Source organism: Macaca fascicularis, chromosome 8 (genome assembly GCF_037993035.2).
Source record: "Macaca fascicularis isolate 582-1 chromosome 8, T2T-MFA8v1.1".
Classification (NCBI taxonomy): Eukaryota; Metazoa; Chordata; class Mammalia; order Primates; family Cercopithecidae; genus Macaca; species Macaca fascicularis.
Genome location: NC_088382.1, coordinates 36,812,637 through 36,833,225, shown reverse-complemented (window position 1 = coordinate 36,833,225; position 20,589 = coordinate 36,812,637). Strand labels below are relative to the sequence as shown.

Here is a 20,589-nt window from a genome sequence, read left to right as displayed (position 1 = left end):
CTGAGCTATAGACTAGAATCAGAATGGCCAGTTAGGAAGCTTTTGTAATTATCTAATTAAGAAATGAAATGTCCTGGGCGCCACGGCTCATGCCTATCATCCCAGCAATCTGGGAGGCTCAGGCGGGAGAATCACTTGAGACCAGCCTCAGCAGCACAGTGAGACCACTCATCTATACAAAACAATTAAAAAGTGGCTGGGCTTGGTGGCAGGCACCTGCGGTCCCAGGTTCTTTTGGGAGGCTAAGGTGGCAGGACTGCTTGGGCCCAGAAGTTGGAGGCTGCAGTGAGCTATGATTGCGCCACTGCCCTCCAGCTGAGTGACAGAGCAAGACTGTAACTCAAAAAAGAAAAAGAGGGCCGGGCGCGGTGGTTCAGGCCTCTAATCCCAGCACTTTGGGAGGCTGAAGCAGGAGGATCACTTGAGGCCAGGAGTTCGAGAACAGCCTGTCCAACATGGCGAAACCCCGTCCGTCGCTACTAAAAATACAAAAATTATCTGGGCATGGTGGTGAGCGCCTGTAATCCCAGCTACTCCGGAGGCTGAGGCAGGAGAATCACCTGAACCCGAGAGGCGGAGGTTGCAGTGAGCTGAGATCGTGCAGCTGCACTCCAGCCTGGGCGATAGAGGGAGACTCTACCTCCAAATACCTAAGTAAATAAATAACAGATCTGTAGGCGGAAAACAACGTGTCAGTAATTGTTCCTTTGCTTTGGTGTCCCTGGGCAGAAGGCGGGCCCCCACCCCGGGGCATCGCACGTCGCAGCTCCCTTCTTTGCAGACGGAAGTTGCCCCAAGCCTGGCAAGACGAAGTGGGAGGGACCCACCGTGCGAAGATCCTCCCGGCTTCCAGGGAAGGGAGGGCGGGCCTGCAAATAATAGCCGGGGGCAGGAGAAAGGCTCCGATTGGTCGGAGGGCGGGTGACGAACAAGGGGCGGAGTTTTCCTGGGGGGGGCTGGTGGGAGCAGTAAAAGGGAGGGGGTGTGCACCGCCGGGTGTCATTTTCGGAACCCCAGCCAGCTCACCTCCGCGCTACTGAACCCGAGCTGTACCTCCGGCAAAGGTTTTCCCTCCTCCCCCGGCCGAGGGCTTCTGCCGCCCGGGCACCCCCGCCCCGCGGTGCCCCACATTCCCCCAGCCAGGGGCCCTTGGCGCGTGCGCTCCGTGCGACTCTGCTCCGCGGGACTTTGTTTGTTTCCTCCTCGTCCCTCTTTGTTGGGCTGAACACCGGCCTCGCCAAAGCCCCCCACTCCGGAGGGAGTTCGACTTCTCCAGCAGGGCGGCTGCAGCGCGCTGCCCCGACCCCGCCTGCGGCCCCTCACGCCACTAGTGCTCCCACCCCGCCTTCCTGGCACCCCGCCTGCGTCCGTTCGCCCTAGGAAGCCAACCGCGACTTCATTGATGCACCCATTCCAGTGGTGTAACGGTGAGTCCCCAGGGCGAGGGCCCAGCCTACGTGGGGCTGGTGGAAGCCGCGGCGCGAGGCGCAAGGTCGGACAGCAGCGCGCTGGTCCTCCCTCGGGAACCAAGTTTCTCCTGAAATGGGACGGTCGAGAAGGCGTCCTGGCGCCCCACTCTGTTCTGCACAGCGCGGAATTTGAAACTATCCAGGTTTCACTCCAGGGCCTGGAAGGGGCCTCCGGACGGGCGGCGGGCCAGGGGCGTGGGAGCCGAGGGGTTCCCGGCCTTTGTGTGGCGGCCCCGCTCTTCTACCCCCATCCCCTGCCTTTGTGCGCTCAAACTCTGTTCTTTGTTGTGGTTGTTGGAGGAGAATTAAATCCGCGCTCGGGCTGGGATCTCCTAGAGGGAGCTCAAGTTCCCGGCCTGAAACTTTGCAGGCTATTGTAAATATGTATACCGTGCAGCGTGCGGGACGGGGCGCGGGGGTGGCTTCCTCTGGCTTTGTTAGTTTCCCATGGGCTGCTGGCGTGGCTTAGTGCCTGTGGAAGACTGAATTAAAGAGTCGCTTTCGGCCGGGCGCGGTGGCTCACGCCCGTAATCCCAGCACTTTGGGAGGCCGAGGCGGGCGGATCACCTGAGGTCGGAGTTCGAGACCAGCCTAACCAACATGTAGAAACTCCGTCGCTACTAAAAATACAAAATTAGCTGGGCGTGGTAGCGCATGCCTGTAATCCCTTGGGAGGCTGAGGCAGGAGAATCGCTTGAACCCCGGAGGTGGAGGTTGCAGTGAGCCAGGATCGTGCCATTACACTCCAGCCTGGGCAACAAGAATGAAACTACATTTAAAAAAAAAAAAGCCGTTTTCCTGAGTTGATAAACCCTTGCAGAGAGCTCCGCTCCCGGCTGTCCCTGGGATGCCAGGCTGGCCTGGCGGGAGCCGTGCTTTCTGGCCCCAAAGCCGGATTGGGGTGTCTGCTCCTGAGCCCAAGTGAAGGCCGCACCTCCAGACCCGACAACCCCTAGCCCCATTTCTCCCCAGGCCTGGGTGACGCTTCTAAGTTAGTTCATTTCACCTGAGGCTTTTTGGAGGTTCAGGTGATACTGGGTTAGGCTGGAGTCTGATTCCTCAGCCAGCTACCCAAATGTAGGTGTTGCCGAGCGGGACACTTCAAAACCTTGGATACTAATCGCCCCCCACCCCACCCCCTCCAGCCTCCCTGGGGTCCCACTCTTGACCGCGTTGTTCCGATGCTTGGAGAGTTTCTGGGAGAGAGAGATGGGAAGCAGCTGGTCTTATCTCTCAGTATGGCAAGCGAGCTAGTTACAAGGGAAAAAAAGTCATTCTTGAGAGTACTTCTGCCAGATCTTGGATTAATTATGTCAAGAGGCTTTGTTTTAAGGCATGGTTTGGGTAGCATGTATACCCCACGTCCCCCTACCCCGCCTTCCTTCTTTTGCTGATCAGATCTCATTTCCTGAAAATGAACCAAGCCGTATGTGATAGGCGGTTTTGTGGGAGAGGGGGCAGAGGATGGGGGTTGAGAAAGGCCCGTGCATCCTAGCATCTGGGAAAGATTCCCGTTGGCTGGGAAAGAGAAGCAGTTCCCAGATCCCCTGGTCTTTCTTGGCCAGCCCTTGTCTGACGTCATTCCTGCTCCCAGCCTGCCAGATGAGATGAGACATTCTGATGTCAACGCTTTCATAGGTTGGCGGAGACAATGGAACAGAGACTTAGGGAGAAACGAGGCAGCTGTTAGTAACACTGCCCTTTCTGGGCAGCCCCCTTTCATATCAGATTTTAGACTTGCTGCTTTTTTTTTTTTTTTTTTTCTTGAGATGGAGTTTCACTCTTGTCCAGGCTGGAGTGCAATGGTTCGATCTCCGTTCACCACAACCTCCACCTCCCAGGTTCAAGTGATTCTCCTGCCTCAGCTTCCCGAGTAGCTGGGATTACAGGCGTGTACCACCACAGCCGGCTAATTTTGTATTTTTAGTAGAGACGGGATTTCTCCATGTTGGTCAGGCTGGTCTTGAACTTTTGACCTCAGGTGATCTACCCGCCTCAGCCTCCCAAAGTGCTGGGGTTACAGGTATGAGCCACCGTGCCCAGCCCATTTTAATGTTTTTTGAGAGAAGGTCTCACTCTGACAACCATGCTGGAGTGCAGTGGCATGATCATGGCTCACTGCAGCCTGCCACTCCCAGGCTCAGGGGATCTTCCTGCCTTAGCCTTCCAGCATAGCTGTGACCATAGGTGTGTGCCACCACACCTGGCTACTGGCTAATTTTTAATTAATTAATTTACTTTTACTGATAGGGTTTCACTACATTGCCTATGCTGGTCTTTAGCTCCTGGGCTCAAGCAATCCTCACACCAGACTCTCAAAATGCCAGAATTACATGCAGGAGCCACCTCGTCTGGCCCTCTTTGCACTTCTTAGAAAAGTGACTGAGAGATCCTGTCCTTTGACTCCAGTGAAGAAGCAACCCCTCCCCCACGCCTTCAGAAACTACCTGGAGTCCCTCTTTTCTGGGGCTGGTATTCTCTGTCCTTATATAGTTTTAAAGAAAAACCTTACTGCAATGTCAGCTTTTGACCAAGAGACTATTTTGCCGTTTCTTTAATAGTAACACAAGCAAATGAACCATCTCCTCTTGACTACGCTCTTCCCACCAACCTCTTTAACATGTAAAATACCAAGCTCACTGATTCAATCAGTGGGGAGATAAAGTGGAAGCCTTTATCAGACGGGATAAGATGGTGGGGATAAACTGATCAGAAGACTTATGGGGGGCCATCGTGCTTGTGGAGTGCACAGATATCCTCTGTAATAGCTCTGACCAGGTTCTGCAAGTTCTCAGAACTGGAAACCAAAGGAGGTTTCAGCTCATAAATGGTGCCTGGAAGAACTAAGGCAGATAGGGGTTTAGACCATCTTGTAACATCAAATACTGCTGAGGAAGGAGGTGAGAAGACAGCTGGGAGCACCAGGTCTCGTTGGAAGGGAAGTCCTAAGGCCCTTTTCCAGCATAGACTGAAGTTTGTCACTCTAGCCAGTCTGCCATGATGTCCTCATGGAAAATTGTTCTTCTTTGACCCACAGAAAGTAAATATTTGGGTGGGAGTGGTGGTGAAAACCATTTTCTCTCTAACCGCTGCTGGAGCCTAGACACAAGGGACTTCCTGTTGGGCACAGCAAAGTTTAGTAGCTAATTATTTCTTTCATTTCAACTTAATCAAAAAGTCTTTCAGAACAAGAACTTTTACTTTCTGTTTTCCCACAATGTGTAGGTCAGTGCATAAAGCAAGCCCTCAATCATACTTGCTGGTTGACTGGTGATCCATTAGCGGAGGGCAGTTTCTGGGCAGTTTTCCCAAACATCAGTCCTGCTGCTTTGAAGTGGGAGGTTTTGCCAAGGGGACCAGGTTATTTTAAGCAAATGGGGAATTATTTATCTGTTAACTAGTTATTGAGAACAAGCCAAACTCTAGGCTAGTCCAGACACTGGAGAATATACAAAAGTCCAAGTTGGAGTCAGCAAACCTAGGAGGTTCAGGCTTTTTTTTATTTTTCTTGAGATGGAGTCTCGCTCTGTCGCCCAGCGTGGGGTGCAGTGGTACAATCTCAGCTCACTGCAGCCTCTGCCTCCCAGGTTCAACTGATTCTCCTGCCTCAGCCTCTCAAGTAGCTGGGACTACAGGCGTGCACCACCATGCCCAGGTTTTTTTTTTTTTTTTTTTTTTTTTTTTTTGAGATGGGAGTCTCTGTTGCCCAGACTAGAGTGCAGTGGCACGATCTTGGCTTACTGCAACCTTCGCTTCCCAGGTTGAAGCAGTTCTCCTGCCTCAGCCTCCCGAGTAGTTGCGATTACGGACGCCAGACACCACACCCAGCTAATTTTTGTATTTTAGTAGAGATAGGGTTTCACAATATTAGCCAGGTTGGTCTCGAACTCCCGACCTCAGGTGACCTGCCCACCTCGGCCTCCCAAAGTGCTGTGATTACAGGCGTGAGCCACCACGCCTGGCCTGAGCCTCACTTTCTATGGTGAAAATCTTTGTGTCTTTTTTTCCTATGTGGTAAGATCATCTAATCATTCTTCTGTCCTTTTTTTTTCTTTTTTTTTTTTTGAGACAAGGTCTTACTCTATGGCCCATGCTAACTGCAATGGTGCAATCGTGGCTCACTGCAGCCTCGACCTTTCAGACTCGAGTGATTCTCCCATCTCAGCCTCCCGAGTAGCTGGGATTACAGGCACTTACCACCACACTCAGCTAATTTATCATTATTATTATTTGTAGAGGTGGGGTCTTACTGTGTTGCCTAGGTTAGTCTTGAACTTCTGGCCTCATGCGGTCCTCCTGCCTCAGCCTCCCAAAGTGCTGGAGTTACAGGTGTGAGCCACCACACCCAGTCTCTGCTTTCTTATAATGGTACTTATCATATAATCAATGATTAGTGCACATTTGAGTTACAGTAACTGAATGATGTAAGACAGTTACTGAGTGAGCAGGGGCCAGAACAAATGATGGAGGTCATGAGTGCTGTAGAGTTCAAGGAAGAGAGGTTATTGGACTATCACAGGCTTGATGGGCCTCAGAGAGAGCGTTTCAGGCAGGGAAAGCTGTGTGAACAAAGGGAAGCAGGTAAGGACAAGGTGGGACAAGAAATAGTGAAAAAGACTGACCCACGTGGGATAGTATTTGAGAACTTTTAAGTAGGAAGTTGTGAAGGGACAGGGTGAATGTTTTAGGAGGACTTGAAGCCAGTCATGAGTTTGGAAAATACAAGATCAAAACGACTAGGAGGGGGCGGGGCACAGTGGCTCATGCACTGTAATCCCAGCACTTTCTTGGGAGGCCGAGACGAGTGGATCACTTGAGGTCAGGTATTCAAGACTAGCCTGTACAACATGGTGAAACCCAGTCTCTACTAAAAATACAAAAACTAGCCAGGTGTGGTGGTGTACACCTGTAGTCCTAGCTACTCAGGAGGCTGAGGTAGAAGGATTGCTTGAACCCAGGAGGCGGAGGTTACAGTGAGCCAAGATAGTGCCACTGCACTCTAGCCTGGGTGATACAGTGCAAGACTCTTTCCAAAGAAAAAATGAAGAAGAAAAAAAAAAGCAACTAGGAGGATGTGTCAGGCGTGTGGGGTAAATGAGAGAAGGAACTAGAAACAGGGATGACATCAACTAGGAAACAGTAGGAGGTGATGAGTGTTTGCAATAGGGCTGTGGCAGTAGAATTGGACACAGTCTGAAAGAGGTTTGAATGGAGGCTCGTTGTATACTCACCAGTAAGGGATGAAGAGGACTGATGTCCAAGTTGGCTTCCAGTCTTTCAAGCCAGCGTTCTGCTGAGTTGTGGTAGCACTGGTCGTTAGCGTATAGAATTCTGTGGCATGTGAATGCATCTGGCTCCAAGATGTCAGGAAAGTGCCTGGAACCCAAGGCCTGGGTACAGAGAACGCTTTGGAGCTGGGCTTTCCTAGCTATTTGACTGTGGGCAGGTTACTAAATGATTGAGTCTTTTTCCCATTGGTGGGGGAAGTAACCTTTACTGTGGCAGTACAAAGATTAAATTGATAGCATGAGAATATGCTTAGGATGTAGCAATGGACAGCAAATTCCAGCTCTCTCATTCATCAAGGACTCCTCTCTTTCCCTTTCCCTTCTGCCATCCTCAGCCATTTTACTTTACTTTTTTTTTTTTTTTAGATGGAGTCTTTCCCTGTCTCCCAGGCTGAAGTACAGTGGCATGATGTCGGCTCGCTTGCATCCTCTGCCTCCCAGGTTCAAGTGATTCTCCTGCCTCAGCCTCCGGATTAGCTGGGATTACAGATGTGTGCAACCATGCCCAGCTAATTTTTTAATAGAGATGGGGTTTCACCATGTTGGCCAGGCTGATCTCAAACTCCTGACCTCAAGCCATCCACCCGCCTCGGGCTCCCAAAGTACTGGGATTACAGGCGTGAGCCACCAGCCACCACGCCTGGTCAAGTCATTTGACTTTCTACTGGGCTGCTCTCTTTCCAGCTATAGCTTGGCTATCACAATTCTAGGTGTCTCTGAGAGACATGATCCCACCCGGCCCCCCGCTATGACTATAGGTTCATGCCTATAGTCCCAGCACTTTGTGGGGCTGAGGCAGGAGAATCTCGTTGAGGCCAGGACTTGGAGGCTACAGTGAGGCATGTTTATACCTCTGAGCTCCAGCCTGCAGGGACAGAGTGAGACCTCGTCTCCAAAAACAAACGAAGTTCCTTTTCCAGCAGATCTCTTTGTTTCTTTGCTCAGAACCTGGTCACATACCCACCTGAACATAAAATACTGGCAAGGGGGAAAGGGAGAAGTGACTATCATGATGGGTAGGCCAGTCAGTATTTATCCCTGAGTCCTGTGAGAAGGGACGCATATAGTGGCTGGCCAGTGCTTTTCAAACTGAATGTGCAGGGGAATCACCTGAGGAACTTGTTAAAACGTAGGTCCTGGCTGAGTGCCGTGGCACATGCCTGTAATCCCAGCACCTTGGGAGTCCAAGGTGGGTGGATCGCCTGAGGTCAAGAGTTCAAGACCAGCCTGGGCAACATGGTGAAACCCCATCTCTACTAAAAATTCAAAAATTAGCCAGGCATGGTGGCATGCGCCTATAATCCCAGCTACTCGGGAGGCTGAGGCGGGAGAATCTAGGATTCTTGAACCTGGGAGGCAGGGGTTGCAGTGAGCCGAGATCGCACCACTGCCCTCCAGCCTGGGCAGCAGAGCGAGACTCTGTTTCAAAAAAAAAAAAGCATAGGTCCTGATTCATGTAGGCCGGGATGGACCCAAGAGTGTACGTTTCTAAAAAGCTCCCAGAGGATGCTGTTGCCATTGGGACCGCACATTGAGGCTTTGAGTAGAAAGAGGGAAGGTGACCACAGTAAGGGAAGTTGCAACCTCCTCCCCACCCCCATCGCCACTTTCTGGAATGCTGGCCCAGGACTTGGAGTGAACAATTTCTATTCTAGTCCTGGCACAGCTTGTCTTCTGGAGCAGGTGGCTTAATAATGACAAATGACCTTTGCAATTGTCCTTTGCAATTTACAAAGCATATTTCTTACACACTCATTTTTAGTCCTCTCTCTATTTTGCTTGTTTTTATATAACAAAGTGAAGCTTAGAGGTAACTTCTTAAAGGTCATATGGCTAGCTAGGGAGCGGGGAGTTAGAACCCAAATAATAATTTCTCAGCTAAGGCTATATGGGTTCTGACCTGATAGAATTAAGTTCTCCAGTTTCTGCTCATTGCCTAAATTCTTTTTTTTTTTTTTTTTAATAGAGATTGGGTCTCACGCTGTCACCCAGGCTGGTGTGCAGTGGTGTAATCACCGATCATTGCAGCCTTGTACTCCTGGGCTCAAGTGATCCTCCCACCTCAGCTTCCTGAGTAGCTGGGACTACATGGTAGTACATGCGCTACCATGCCCAGCTAATTTTTCTATTATTTTTTGTAGAGATGGGGTCTTGTGTGTTGCCCAGGCTGGTCTTGAAGTCTTGGCCTCGAGAGATCACCTGCCTCAGCCTCTCCAAAGTACTGGGATTACAGGCGTGAGCCATTGCACCCAGCTTGCCTGAATTTATTATTTCTTAGATGGGGATATTGTTTTAAGTATTTTGGATAGTATTCAATTTTGTAGATCAGATTTACTCAATATTACATAGCTAGTAAGTGTTAGAACTAGGATATAAAACTGGAGCCACTGAATCTGAGGCTTAGGTGCGCAGAGCCTGCCAATTATTTCTATCCTGCTGACACAGTGCCATCAGCCCAGCAGTAAATTTCCAACCCTAATGATTTTTTTTTTCCTCTCCCTTTGCAGGGTGTTTCTGTGGCCTGGGACTGGTTAGCACCAACAAGTCCTGCTCCATGCCACCCATCAGTTTCCAAGACCTTCCGCTCAACATCTATATGGTTATCTTCGGCACGGGCATTTTTGTCTTCATGCTCAGCCTTATCTTCTGCTGCTATTTTATCAGGTACGTGGATCCCTGGCTGAGCGGGGTGGGAGTCCAGCAGGAGGGAGGAGACCAGGGCTGTGGGGTAAGCTGAGCGAGGATCCCACAGCAGAGTCACCAGTCTTATACTGGAGGCACCGCTTTGAGGACATGGCTGAGCCTGCTTTTCTCTAGGTCCCTGAGGGTCTGGTGTTTCTATTTACATCAGCCTATCAAGTTGTTCCTGAGCATATAAGGTCACCATGGGTTGGGCTGCATCCCACCACCTCGCCAGTTATTCTAAGGTTGCCTAGAATTTCTGTGTGACTGAGTCATAAAGTTAGCAGTCCTTTCCTTGTCCGTCTGTCTCTATTCCTACTCATGCCCTTTGGGTGGTCAGGAACAGGTGGGCATCAGTTATGCCAGCATCATGTTCCTTTGCCCTCCTGGGACCTGTTGTTAGCCCTCCAGATACTAATATTAGGAAGCAAGCCAGTGTCTAGAGAGCTACTTGGTTTTTGTTTTGTTTTGTTTTTTTGAGATGCTCAGGCTGGAGTGCAGTAGTATGATCTCAGCTTACCGCAACCTCCAACTCCTGGGTTCAAGCAATTCTCCTGCCTCAGCCTCCCAAGTAGCTGGGATTACAGGCACACGCCATCATGTCTGGCTAATTTTTGTATATTTAGTAGAGATGGGGTTTCACCATGTTGACCAGGCTGGTCTCGAACTCCTGACCTCAAGTGATCCACCCACCTCAGCCTCCCAAAGTGCTGAGATGACAGGCATGAGCCACCACACCCAGCCAGAGCTACTTGCTTATTCTGCCTTATAAGCTCGTATTTTTGAGAGTGGAAAAAAATAAAACCAAAACAAACCTAAAGAACTATCATTTGTTCTTAATTGCTTAGAGATCCAGAGGAAGACCTGGAGTTTGGCAGGGCTCTTCACCCTCCAGGAACGCTTTTTCTGTCTCCTGCTGAAGGACTTGGGAACTGGTGGCTGGTTTTTTTTTTTTTTTTTTTTTTTTTTTTTTGAGATGGTGTCTCACTTCATCACCCAGGCTGGAGTGCAGTGGCACAGTCTTGGCTCACTGCAACCCCTACCTCCTGGGTTAAAGCGATTCTCCTGCCTCAGCCTCCCTAAGAGCTGGAATTACGGGTGCATGCCTAGCTAATTTTTATTTTTAGTAGAGACGGGGTTTTGCCATATTGGCCAGTCTTGTCTCAAACTCCTGACCTCAAGTCCAAGTCATCTACCCGCCTCGGCCTCCTAAAGTGCTGGGATTACAGGCATGAACCCTCGTGCTTAGCCTCTGGTGGCTGTTTTCTATAAAAAATGTTGAGCATGACTGGTATTTCGAATGGGAATCAAAGTAGTAGTGTTTCTGACTGGGGTTTACTGTTGGCATTGACAATTCCTCATTGTGTGGGACTCTTCTGTGCCTTGGAGAATATTGAACATCCCTGGCCAGTAGGGCATGGTAGTAGTCTTTAGGGCCATTGTGGCCATCAGCTGTCTCCCCCGCCACCCACACATTACCAGATGCTTGGGTAGACATCAGCTGGGGTCTGGGCTGGTGACGGGTCAAATAATTTAAGAAGATTAAATTAAGATTAAGGAAAAGGCTTTGCTGGCTTTATTCCTAAAATGCCCGTCTGGGTTTGAGTGCTTTGCTGGAAGGCAGCTACAAGAGAGGCAGGTACTAGTCCATCTTCCCCAAGGCTGGAAGAGCTCCCTCTAAGAAGGGGAAGTGCCGTCAGGCACATCTCCCCACCACTCCCAGGTGCTACCTTGGACCTGTTCTTTCTCAGAACTTTTCACATAGGTCCCTGAAACTGGAATTTTCCATGTAAAAATCTATGCAGAGGAGATACTGGTTTATCTTCCCTCTTGTACAATTGGGTCTGAAGATTACATCTAACCATTAAGTGGAGGTAAGGGTAGATTTCTGGTATCTCTTTTCTCTTCGTGTCTCCTCCCCTTCCCTGAAGGCTGTTTTTTTCCTCAAATTCTTCCCGACCACCAGCCTCCCAACTCCTGCACCCCCATGTTAAGCAATTCACACGTAAATCCTGGAGACAGAGGATGAAGATATACCAAATACCAAAGATTTCTTTATGATGAGGCTGACAGGGGTTTGTAAAACCAACTCTGTTTGTTCCCTTTCCTCCCTGCTCTCCTTGCCCACCACACACGCACACACAGAGGCATACATATGCCAAGCAGCAAAGGGCTTCAAGAGACCATCTAGGCCAGGCACCATGCCCTTGCCTGTAATTGTAGCACTTTGGGAGGTCAAGTCAGGAGAGTCACTTGAGTCCAGGAGTTTGAAACCAGCCTGGGGAACAAAACTCCATCTCTACAAAAATGACCTAGAGAAAACTACTGTGGGCTAGGAAGTGGGTGACCAGGGTTCATTTCCTAAATCAACCAATAATAGGTGCGACCTTAGGTTTTCTCTTTTTTTTTTTTTTTTTTTGAGACAAGGTCTTGCTCTGTCGCTCAGGCTGGAGCACAGTTGTGAGATCTCGGCCCACTGCAACCTCCACCTCCCGGGCCCAAGCCATCCTCCCAACTCAGTCTCCCAAGTACAGGCGTGTGCCACCATGCCCGACTAATGTTTTGATTTTTTGGAGATCATTTTTTGATTTTTTTTGTAGCGATGAGGTTTCACCACGTCACCCAACGTGATCTCAAACTCCTGAGTTCAAGCCATCTGCCTGCCTCAGCCTCCCAAAGTGCTGGGATTACAGGCGTGAGCCACAGTGCCTGGCCGTTAGCCACTCTGTACCAAGGACTTTCCATAGGCCAGGCACTGTGGTCACCATTTTATAAACCATTTAGCTCACTTAATCCTCAGTTTGGGTATTAGCCCACTTTATAAATGAGGAACTTCATGCCCAGACAGTTTAGGATCTGCCCAAGGTGATACACAGAGGAAGACACAGAGGTGGACAAGTCTGGTAGCGGTGAGCTAGGGTCTTGCTGAGTCCTTCCAAGTGTTTGCCTTTTGAGTCGTATTCCTTGAAGTAGAGGAGTTGCTGTAGGCTCCACAGCCACCCTCTTGCAGGTCAGGGTCAGTTCTCACAGAAGGACAGGCTGGAGAGCTGTGGATTGCTGATTTCTTTTTCTTTGGCTATAGTCAAAGAACAGAACAGGGCCGGGCATGGTGGCTCACGCCTGTAATCCCAGCATTTTGGGAGGCTGAGGCAGGTGGATCACCTGAGGTCAGGAGTTTGAGACTGGCCTGACCAACATGGTGAAACCCCGTCTGTACTAAAAATACAAAAATTAGCTGGCTGCGGTGGCAGGCGCCTATAATCCCAGCTACTTGGGAGGCTGAGGCAGGAGAATCGCTTGAACCCGGGAAGTGGAGGTTGCAGTGAGCTAAGATCATGCCATTGCACTCCGGCAACAAGAGTGAAACTAAAAAAAAAAAAACCACACACACACAAAACAGAACAGTAACCACATGATGCTAAAAGCTGCCCCCACTGTGGTGCTACTCAGCACCACCTGTTCCTTCAGTAATCTGCTCCTGCGTCACCCTGCCCTGTTCTGTAGCCTGCCTGAAGCCTGCTGACCCTGAAGTTTCACAGTCCCAGAGGCTCACTGGTACGTGGTAGCCTGTGAATGTCTATATATAGAAAGACACACAGGCGCAGAAACCACCACTTCCTCTCCCTGCTTCTCGGTTTCCTCCTCAGCCAAAATAGGCCCCACTGCTCCTGACCTGGTGAGCTCAGCAGCCGAGGCCAGCCCCTCGCTCATTCTTCCCCCTCTCTCAGAGCTGACCTCTGCCCTACACAGGAATGGAGGGGCCGGGGAAGTACAAATAGGCAGGAAGGGAAACATTATTTTCAGGACCTGGATGCATTGTTTGTTCTAAAAGGGAAAAGAGGAAAGGGAGAGCCACTGGCAGCGGCTAGAAATGGTCTCATTGAAATCAGGGTATTTTTAGTTGCTGTGCTCACCCAACAGCTGAGAAGGCCACCTGTCCAGACTGGTTGGTACTAGGCCCCCAGCTGGGATTGCCCAGGGTTTTTGCTTTTTACTCTATTTTCCTTGCAAGCTTTTCGGCCACATTTCATCATGATCTCATTCTTTCTGAGCTGAAATCTACATGCAGGATGAGGTGGCAGCTCTGAAGCTTCCCTGTTCTGAGTTTTGGAGGATCCCTGGGCAAAACCACTAAAGGATTCAGCCAGACAAGAGGCATGAGGGGTGGAGAAGTGGTATTCTAGGTGCCTGGGGTACAGAAAACAGAAAAAGACAGCGTCTACTACATAAGTATAGCCACGTTGCAGGTGAGACATTAGTGCCTCAAAGATGCATAGCAGTCCCTCATTCCCCAGTTAAAAACACAGGCTTTTCACCACTTCCTTATTTACTCTGCACGTACCTCATAACAGAGCAACAGTGTCTTTCTCCCTCAAGGCGGCTCTGAGCTCCCTGTCCATGGGAACACTTCCTTTCCACCTCAGCTGAACCCAGTGTCAGTCAAACAACAGTAGCCACCTAAGCATTGGGTATGTCCTGCCCTGCTCATTTGGAAATTGGGACAGAGACACATGTGTATGTACAAAGACCTTTTCTGGACCAAGAAGCTATCTGCAAAGTGAAGGATGGGACAGTGGGAGCCTTGCTTAGGCCTTTAGCCCAGCCCTGCATTAAGCAGAAAGGATATTGTTGGGAGAAGTGGGAGGGGAGGGGATGGTGGATGTGCTGCCCTAGCGCCCAGGCCTGTGGCATGAGTCCACTTGGACTGGAACTCTCAAGAGGCTCCAGGAGCATGAACCTCGCCAGGTCACCTGACTTCCCATCAGGAACAACGGAGGAGGCTGGCAGCCTGATCTTATCTGCCCTGCACTGTGTTGCGGGCCTGGCTCTGCCCCCATCTTCTGCCTTTTCCATCACCCAGGCAGCAGCTTCAGCTTCTCACCACACCCCCTTCCACTGGGGCTCTTTGTGATTGGAGCCTCCCTTTTTTTGACTTGGGTCAGCCATCCCTCTATCCACTCATTTGTTTATTTATTTAAAAAATTTTTTCTGACAGCATCTCACTCAGTTGTCCAGCCTGGAGTTCAGTGGGGACAATCCTAGCTCATTGTAACCTCTGAACTCTTGGGCTCAAGTGACCCTTCTGCCTCAGCCCCCACAAGTAGCCAGGACTACAGACATGCACCACCATACCCGGCTAATTTTCTTTTGTTTATTTATTTTTGAAGAGACAAGTTCTCTGTGTATCACCCAGGCTGGTCTCAAGCTCCTGGCCTCAAAGCTCCTGGCCTCAAGCAATCTGCCTGACGTGGCATTATTCTTTATTTCTGTTTTCAGCCATTTAAGAATAAAAACCACTCTTAGCCTGTGGACCCTGCAAAAACAAGTAGTGAGCTAGATTTGGTCCTTAGACTGAAGTTTCCTGCTTCTCCTGGCTTGCTGGGTTTCTATGTTTCCTTCCACATAACCCAGGACTGTGTTAAGAAGTGATCACCAGGAAAAGGCCCATAAGGTTCCCCCATAGCACACATACAGGAGGCTTTTTTTTTTTTTTTTTTTTTTTGAGACAGGGTCTTGCTCGTCATCCAGGCTGGAGTGCAGTGGTGCGATCTCTGCTAACTGCAACCTTCGCCTCCTGGGTTCAAGAGATTCTCATGCCTCAGCCCCCAGCTAGCTGGGATTACAGGTGCATGCCACCATGCCGTGTGAATTGCCCTATGAATTTTTGTATATTTTGTAGAGATGGGGTTTTGCCATGTTGCCCAGGCTGGTCTCAAACTCCTGAGCTCAAGCAATCCGCCCACCTCAGCCTCCCAAAATGCTGGGATTACAGGCATGAGCCATCCCACCCAACCCACATACAGGAGGCCTTCTAAAGCTACCCGCAGAGTTCAGCATGGAAGATCCTCCACCCCTTCCTTGAAAATAATATGGCACCAAAGCCAGTGTATAATTACGGTCTCGGCCATTTACACGGCAAGCCATTCAGAGTTGTAAACTTAATAAAAGGTAGGGTGTGTCCCAGGACCAGATCAGATTCTCAGGACTATGATGTATTCCACCTCATTGGGGAACAGACCACATTTTATGGTAAAGAGCTTGGACTCTGTCATCACACCAACTTTGATTCACATCCAGACTCTGCTACCAATTAGCTCTGTGATGTTTGGGCAAATAAATTCACTTCTTTGAGCTTCATTTTTCTTTTTCTTTTTTTATTTTTTTTGAGACAGAGTTTCACTCTTGTTGACCAGGCTGGAATGCAATGGCGCAGTCTCAGCTCACTGCAACCTCCGTCTCCCGGGTTCAAGCTATTCTCCTGCCTCAGTCTCCCGAGTAGCTGGGATTACAGGCATGCACCACCACGCCCGGCTCATTTTGTATTTTTAGTAGAGATGGGGTTTCACCATGTTGGCCAGACTGGTCTTGAACTCCTGACCTCAAGTGATCCACCTGCCTTGGCCTCCCAAAGTGCTGTGATTACAGGCATGAGCCACCGCACCCAGCCAGGCTTTATTTTTCTTACCTGTAAAAGCGAAGGTATCTCACTCTTAGAGTGTGAAATCATTAGAACATATATGAATATGCTAAGTGTCCCAGCGACACATAGCAAGTGCTTCATAACCATTATATTATGCTATTGCCATTAGAAATGGCATGCCATGTTTTGGCCATTGAGAGTCAGCCCGTATGCAGGCCACCAGCTTAAAATGAAAAGCAGAAAACAAAGGAGGCATCGTCTGTGTTGTCTGGCACAGTGAAGGGAAGAGTGTGCTTTGGTTCCAGAATAGTTAGGTTCTCCGTGTGGAAAATTCCCCAGGGTCAACAGAGACTTATTTATCCTGCTATCCTGGCTTAACAGAAATAACCCTTTTATGCTTATCTGTCTAACTGCTGCACACTCAGTAAACACAGTGTTGATTTCTATACAGTTTGGGTGACTGAAGGAATTTGCCAACCAGAAAAAGGCAGGGTGAGTGAATGAGCTATTTGGGGGTGCTGTGCTGGAGGGTCCTCCAATCTGTGTATGAGACCTGGTGGTGAATTTTGAGGCTGTTAAACCCGAGTAAGAGTCTTAGTCCTTCATCAACCCTTGTTGGCCTGCATAGGTCCAAAGTATGCCCTGTGGTGTGTATGGGACAAGCACCCCTCCCTGCCCTCGGAAGAATGCCCAAGCAGCCAACCAGCCTCTCCTGCTTTGAATCGTTCTGTTTAACATGCTTTCTCCAATTTTTTTTCTCTTTCCCCCAGCAAACTCCGGAACCAGGCACAGAGTGAGCGATACGGATATAAGGAGGTAAAGTGCTGTGTATTCCCCTAGAAGCTTCCTTCTCTGCCTGACCTGATAGGAAGAGGCAAAGAGGGCAGGCTCAGGCTCTCCTGGGCAGGAATCCCCCTGGCCTCACCTCTGGGCCTCCCTGAGGCTAACCCCCTTCAGTGTCTAAAGTCTGGCTTGCCCCAGGCAGTCCAGGGGACTCCCTTCATTGGTTGATACTACCCGGCTGGCCCCAGTGGTTGGTTTATCTTCGGACATCATGCCTCCTCTTTCTTTTCAGGTGGTGCTTAGAGGTGATGCCAAGAAGTTACAATTGTATGGGGTAAGTGTGCCAGGAGAGTGTGCAGGAGGGCCCCCGCAGGTGAGGCAGACCACACCTCGCTCCAGCTCTCAGCCTGGACGCTTTTCAGAAAACTGCTTAGTGCATGCTTTTGTATCTCCTTTGGCCAAATAATAGACACATCTCAGCAAGTAATTAACATGTGGAATTGATTACATCTGGAACAGCCTCAGGCAGAAGGCATGAAGGGGTCACAGAAGGGTTTAGATAAGTAGTGCCTCACGGCCCCAGAAATCCCACACTGCATAATTTTTACCAGGAGGATGGTCACACCCTTTCATGCCATAGACAGAATTCAGCTAACTTTCCCTATGTTCAGCCCCTATGTCCTGGTTGTTACCATAGAAAATGAGGTCCTTTTACCTTTGTGTATACTCCATCTTAACAGACTAGATCTGACTAGTGTGTTGATTCCCATGGCTCTCCCATTTCTCTCCCACCAGACTCCCACCCATACACCAATTCTTTGAGTCCCCTCAACTCTGACTTGAGGAATTAGTTATATCCTATTCCTTTCCTACCTATGCCTCTAAGGTCACCTAACCCATTTCCCAAGGCTCCTGATCATGACCACAGACACTCCTGCTCTGAGCATGTTTGTGGTTGTCTGGGAGCGGGGAGGATCACAGTTCCACTAAACATGAGACCGCCTAGACATGGCCTCATTTTATCTGTTACGCCTCAGCAAGTGCAGATGTTTCCCAAGCCCTTCTCTCGGAGAATAATTCAACTGAGATCAAGGGAGTTAATATGTAGGGATGTGGGAAGTCTGGATTTAAGGACTGTCACTGGGCTGGGCGTGGTGGCTCGTGCCTGTAATCCCAGTACTTTGGGAGGCCGAGGTGGGTGACTCACCTGAGGTCAGGAGTTCGAGACCAGCCTGACCAACATGGTGAAATCCCATCTATATTAAAAATACAGAATTGGCTGGGTGTGGTGGCGCATGCCTGTAACCCCAGCTGCTTGGGAGACTGAGGCAGGAGAATTGCTTGAACCTGGGAGGTGGAGTTTGTGGTGAGCCGAGATTGCACCGTTGCACTCCAGCCTGGGCAAGAAGAGTGAAACTCCATCTCAAAAAAAAAAAAAAAAGAACATAACCGATCACATATACTATGCCCCCTTACCTCTGGTTGGTATTAAGTGCCACCTCACCAAATGTGTTGGGCAAGAAAGGATTGAAAACCATTCTTTTTTTTTTTTTGAGATGGAGTCTCGCTCTATCACCCAGGCTGGAGTGCAGTGGTGCGATCTCGGCTCACTGCAAGCTCCGTCTCCCAGGTTCATGCCATTCTCCTGCCTCAGCTTCCCAAGTAGCTGGGACTACAGGCTCCCGCCACCATGCCCGGCTAATTTTTTGTATTTTTAGTAGAGACAGGGTTTCACCATGTTAACCAGTATGGTCTCGATCTCCTGACCTCATGATCCACCCGCCTCGGCCTCTCGAAGTGCTGGGATTACAGGCGCGAGCCACCGCGCCCGGCCGAAAACCATTCCTCTAGGACAGTACTTTCCAGTGCAGTGGAAACTTCTGTGATAATAAGAATGTTCTTTATTCGCACCATTCAATATGGAAACCATTAGCACCATGTGGCTGTTGAGCACTTGAAATGTGGTGAGTGTAACTGAGGGATTGAATTTATAATTTCATCTAATTTTGGTTAATTTAAATTTAAACAGCCACATGTGGTTAATGACTACCATGCCATCAATACAGTTTTGTAAAGGATGGCTAAAAAGTTTCCCTGCCTCGTAGAACAGACTGGGCTAGAGCTTAGTTTTCTTGTCTGGGGATGAATGAATGAGATGCTTCCCCAGTTTCCTCACACGCCTGCTCCTTTCTCTCTACAGCAGACCTGCGCAGTCTGTCTGGAAGACTTCAAGGGAAAGGATGAGTTAGGCGTGCTCCCGTGCCAACACGCCTTTCACCGGAAGTAAGTGGGAATGTGTCTAGGGTGCCTGTCAAAGGAGAAATAATCAGGGATCATCTTCTGGAACCTTCCAGTCTCTGCCACTTTCTATTTACCCCTTGCCAGTGATGTCCCTGGTCCTGCGTGAACACAGAGCAAAGCCCAGGGGGATTAGGTTGGGACAGGGATAGGGATATTCTTCTTCTTCTTTTTTTTTTTTTTTGAGATGGAGTTTTGCTCTTGTTGCCTAGGCTGGAGTGCAGTGGTGCAATCTCAGCTCACTGCAACCTCTGCCTCCCAGGATCAAGCAATTCTCCTGCCTCAGCCTCCCACGTAGCTGGGATTACAGGTGCCCATCACCATGCCTGGCTAATTTTTGTATTTTTAGTATAGATGGGGTTTCACCATGTTGGCCAGGCTGGTCTCGAACTCCTGACCTCAGGTCATACACCTGCCTCGGCCTCCCAAAGTGCTAGGATTACAGGTGTGAGCCACCACGGGATATTCTTGTTTCGAGAGACAACTGGAGCAGTGTGGTCTATCTTGTTAGAGATTACCGTTCTTCATTTGTTCCCAGGTGTCTGGTGAAATGGCTGGAAGTTCGCTGTGTCTGCCCCATGTGTAACAAGCCCATTGCTGGGCCCTCAGAGGCCACGCAGAACATTGGGATTCTATTGGATGAACTGGTGTGAGTGCTGCCACTACACCGAGACCTGGAGAAGACCTCTTGCCTCATGGATGCCTGGTCCCTCTGCACAGCTCCAACCAACAGGACTGTAGGGTGATGATGATCACTTTCCCGGTGATGGGAAGGGTGGTCTAGGGCTGGGTTTCCACCCTCAGTTCGAGACCAGTGCCAGACGTGCCCCCACTTCCTGCCTCCTGAAGCCTTCTTCCCTGCTACTCCATGCTGGTGGCCTCTCCCATCAAGACCACTGTCTCCCGGTACTGGACTATCTACCTGCCTTGTCCCTGTAATGGGGGGAGGCATTCACCCCGATCAAGAACATGGAGAACATCCTCTTTCAAGGCTCCCCTTAGGAGGATGAGCTGCCCTGATCCAGAAGGGATGAGATGGGCTCTGCCCTCTCTACAACCTTCCCTCCCCTTCCCACTCCTTCCAGAGGAAGGTTAGAAGGGAAGGAAGGAAAGATCAGGGAACCAAGCACCTCCACGGGAGGCGAGGGAGGCTCTGTATGAAACAGAAGAGCAGGGACCTAAAGGAAAATGTCGATGTTTACATGGGACCTATGGAAACAAAGGCTGGCCGGCGCCGGCTGACTCCAGGGTAAGAGAGGTCCCGTCCCCTGCCAGGACCCACGGTGCTATCCATTTAATCTCTTCCTCAGTTAATCTCGGAGCTTCCTATTCTCTGTTGAGGTTTGCGGGCCCCTCTAGAGGAGGGCTAGTTCTATGCTTAAATGGATTCCCAGGGGCCTTTTTTTTTTTTTTTTTTTTTGGATCAAAAGGGGTGTGGGGATGGGGGTGTCTACGGTTAAGCAACAGATACCTCCTTCCCTTTGTAAATAGTATTTTTATACTTCATCCTCACCGCTCAGGCTTTAGATACGAAATCCCCAGAATGGAAGGGGGTGGGGATTTTCTGTTCCTCCCTGGAGTGGGTGAGGGTGGAAGAAAGTTACATATTTAAAGAAAAATAAATTTAATAATAAGTTTCTCTAACCTA

General features: G+C 49.7%; 1 protein-coding gene across 1 annotated transcript; it reads left to right on the top strand.

The window, feature by feature from the left end:
- Window positions 1-998: 998 nt before the first annotated feature.
- Window positions 999-20,589, top strand: RNF122 (ring finger protein 122). The gene is made up of 6 exons (XM_005563039.4): window positions 999-1,427; window positions 9,265-9,421; window positions 16,631-16,676; window positions 16,936-16,977; window positions 18,844-18,926; window positions 19,480-20,589. The coding sequence occupies exons 1-6, from the start codon at window positions 1,403-1,405 to the stop codon at window positions 19,592-19,594; spliced, it is 468 nt and encodes a 155-aa protein (XP_005563096.1). The 5' UTR covers window positions 999-1,402; the 3' UTR covers window positions 19,595-20,589.

Excerpts from the sequence above, each read along its gene's own strand:
- RNF122 (XM_005563039.4), top strand. The coding sequence starts at position 1,403 with ATGCACCCATTCCAGTGGTGTAACG. Across the intron at positions 9,422-16,630 it reads TTCTGCTGCTATTTTATCAG|CAAACTCCGGAACCAGGCAC; the intron begins GTACGTGGATCC and ends TCTTTCCCCCAG. Across the intron at positions 16,978-18,843 it reads AGAAGTTACAATTGTATGGG|CAGACCTGCGCAGTCTGTCT; the intron begins GTAAGTGTGCCA and ends TTCTCTCTACAG.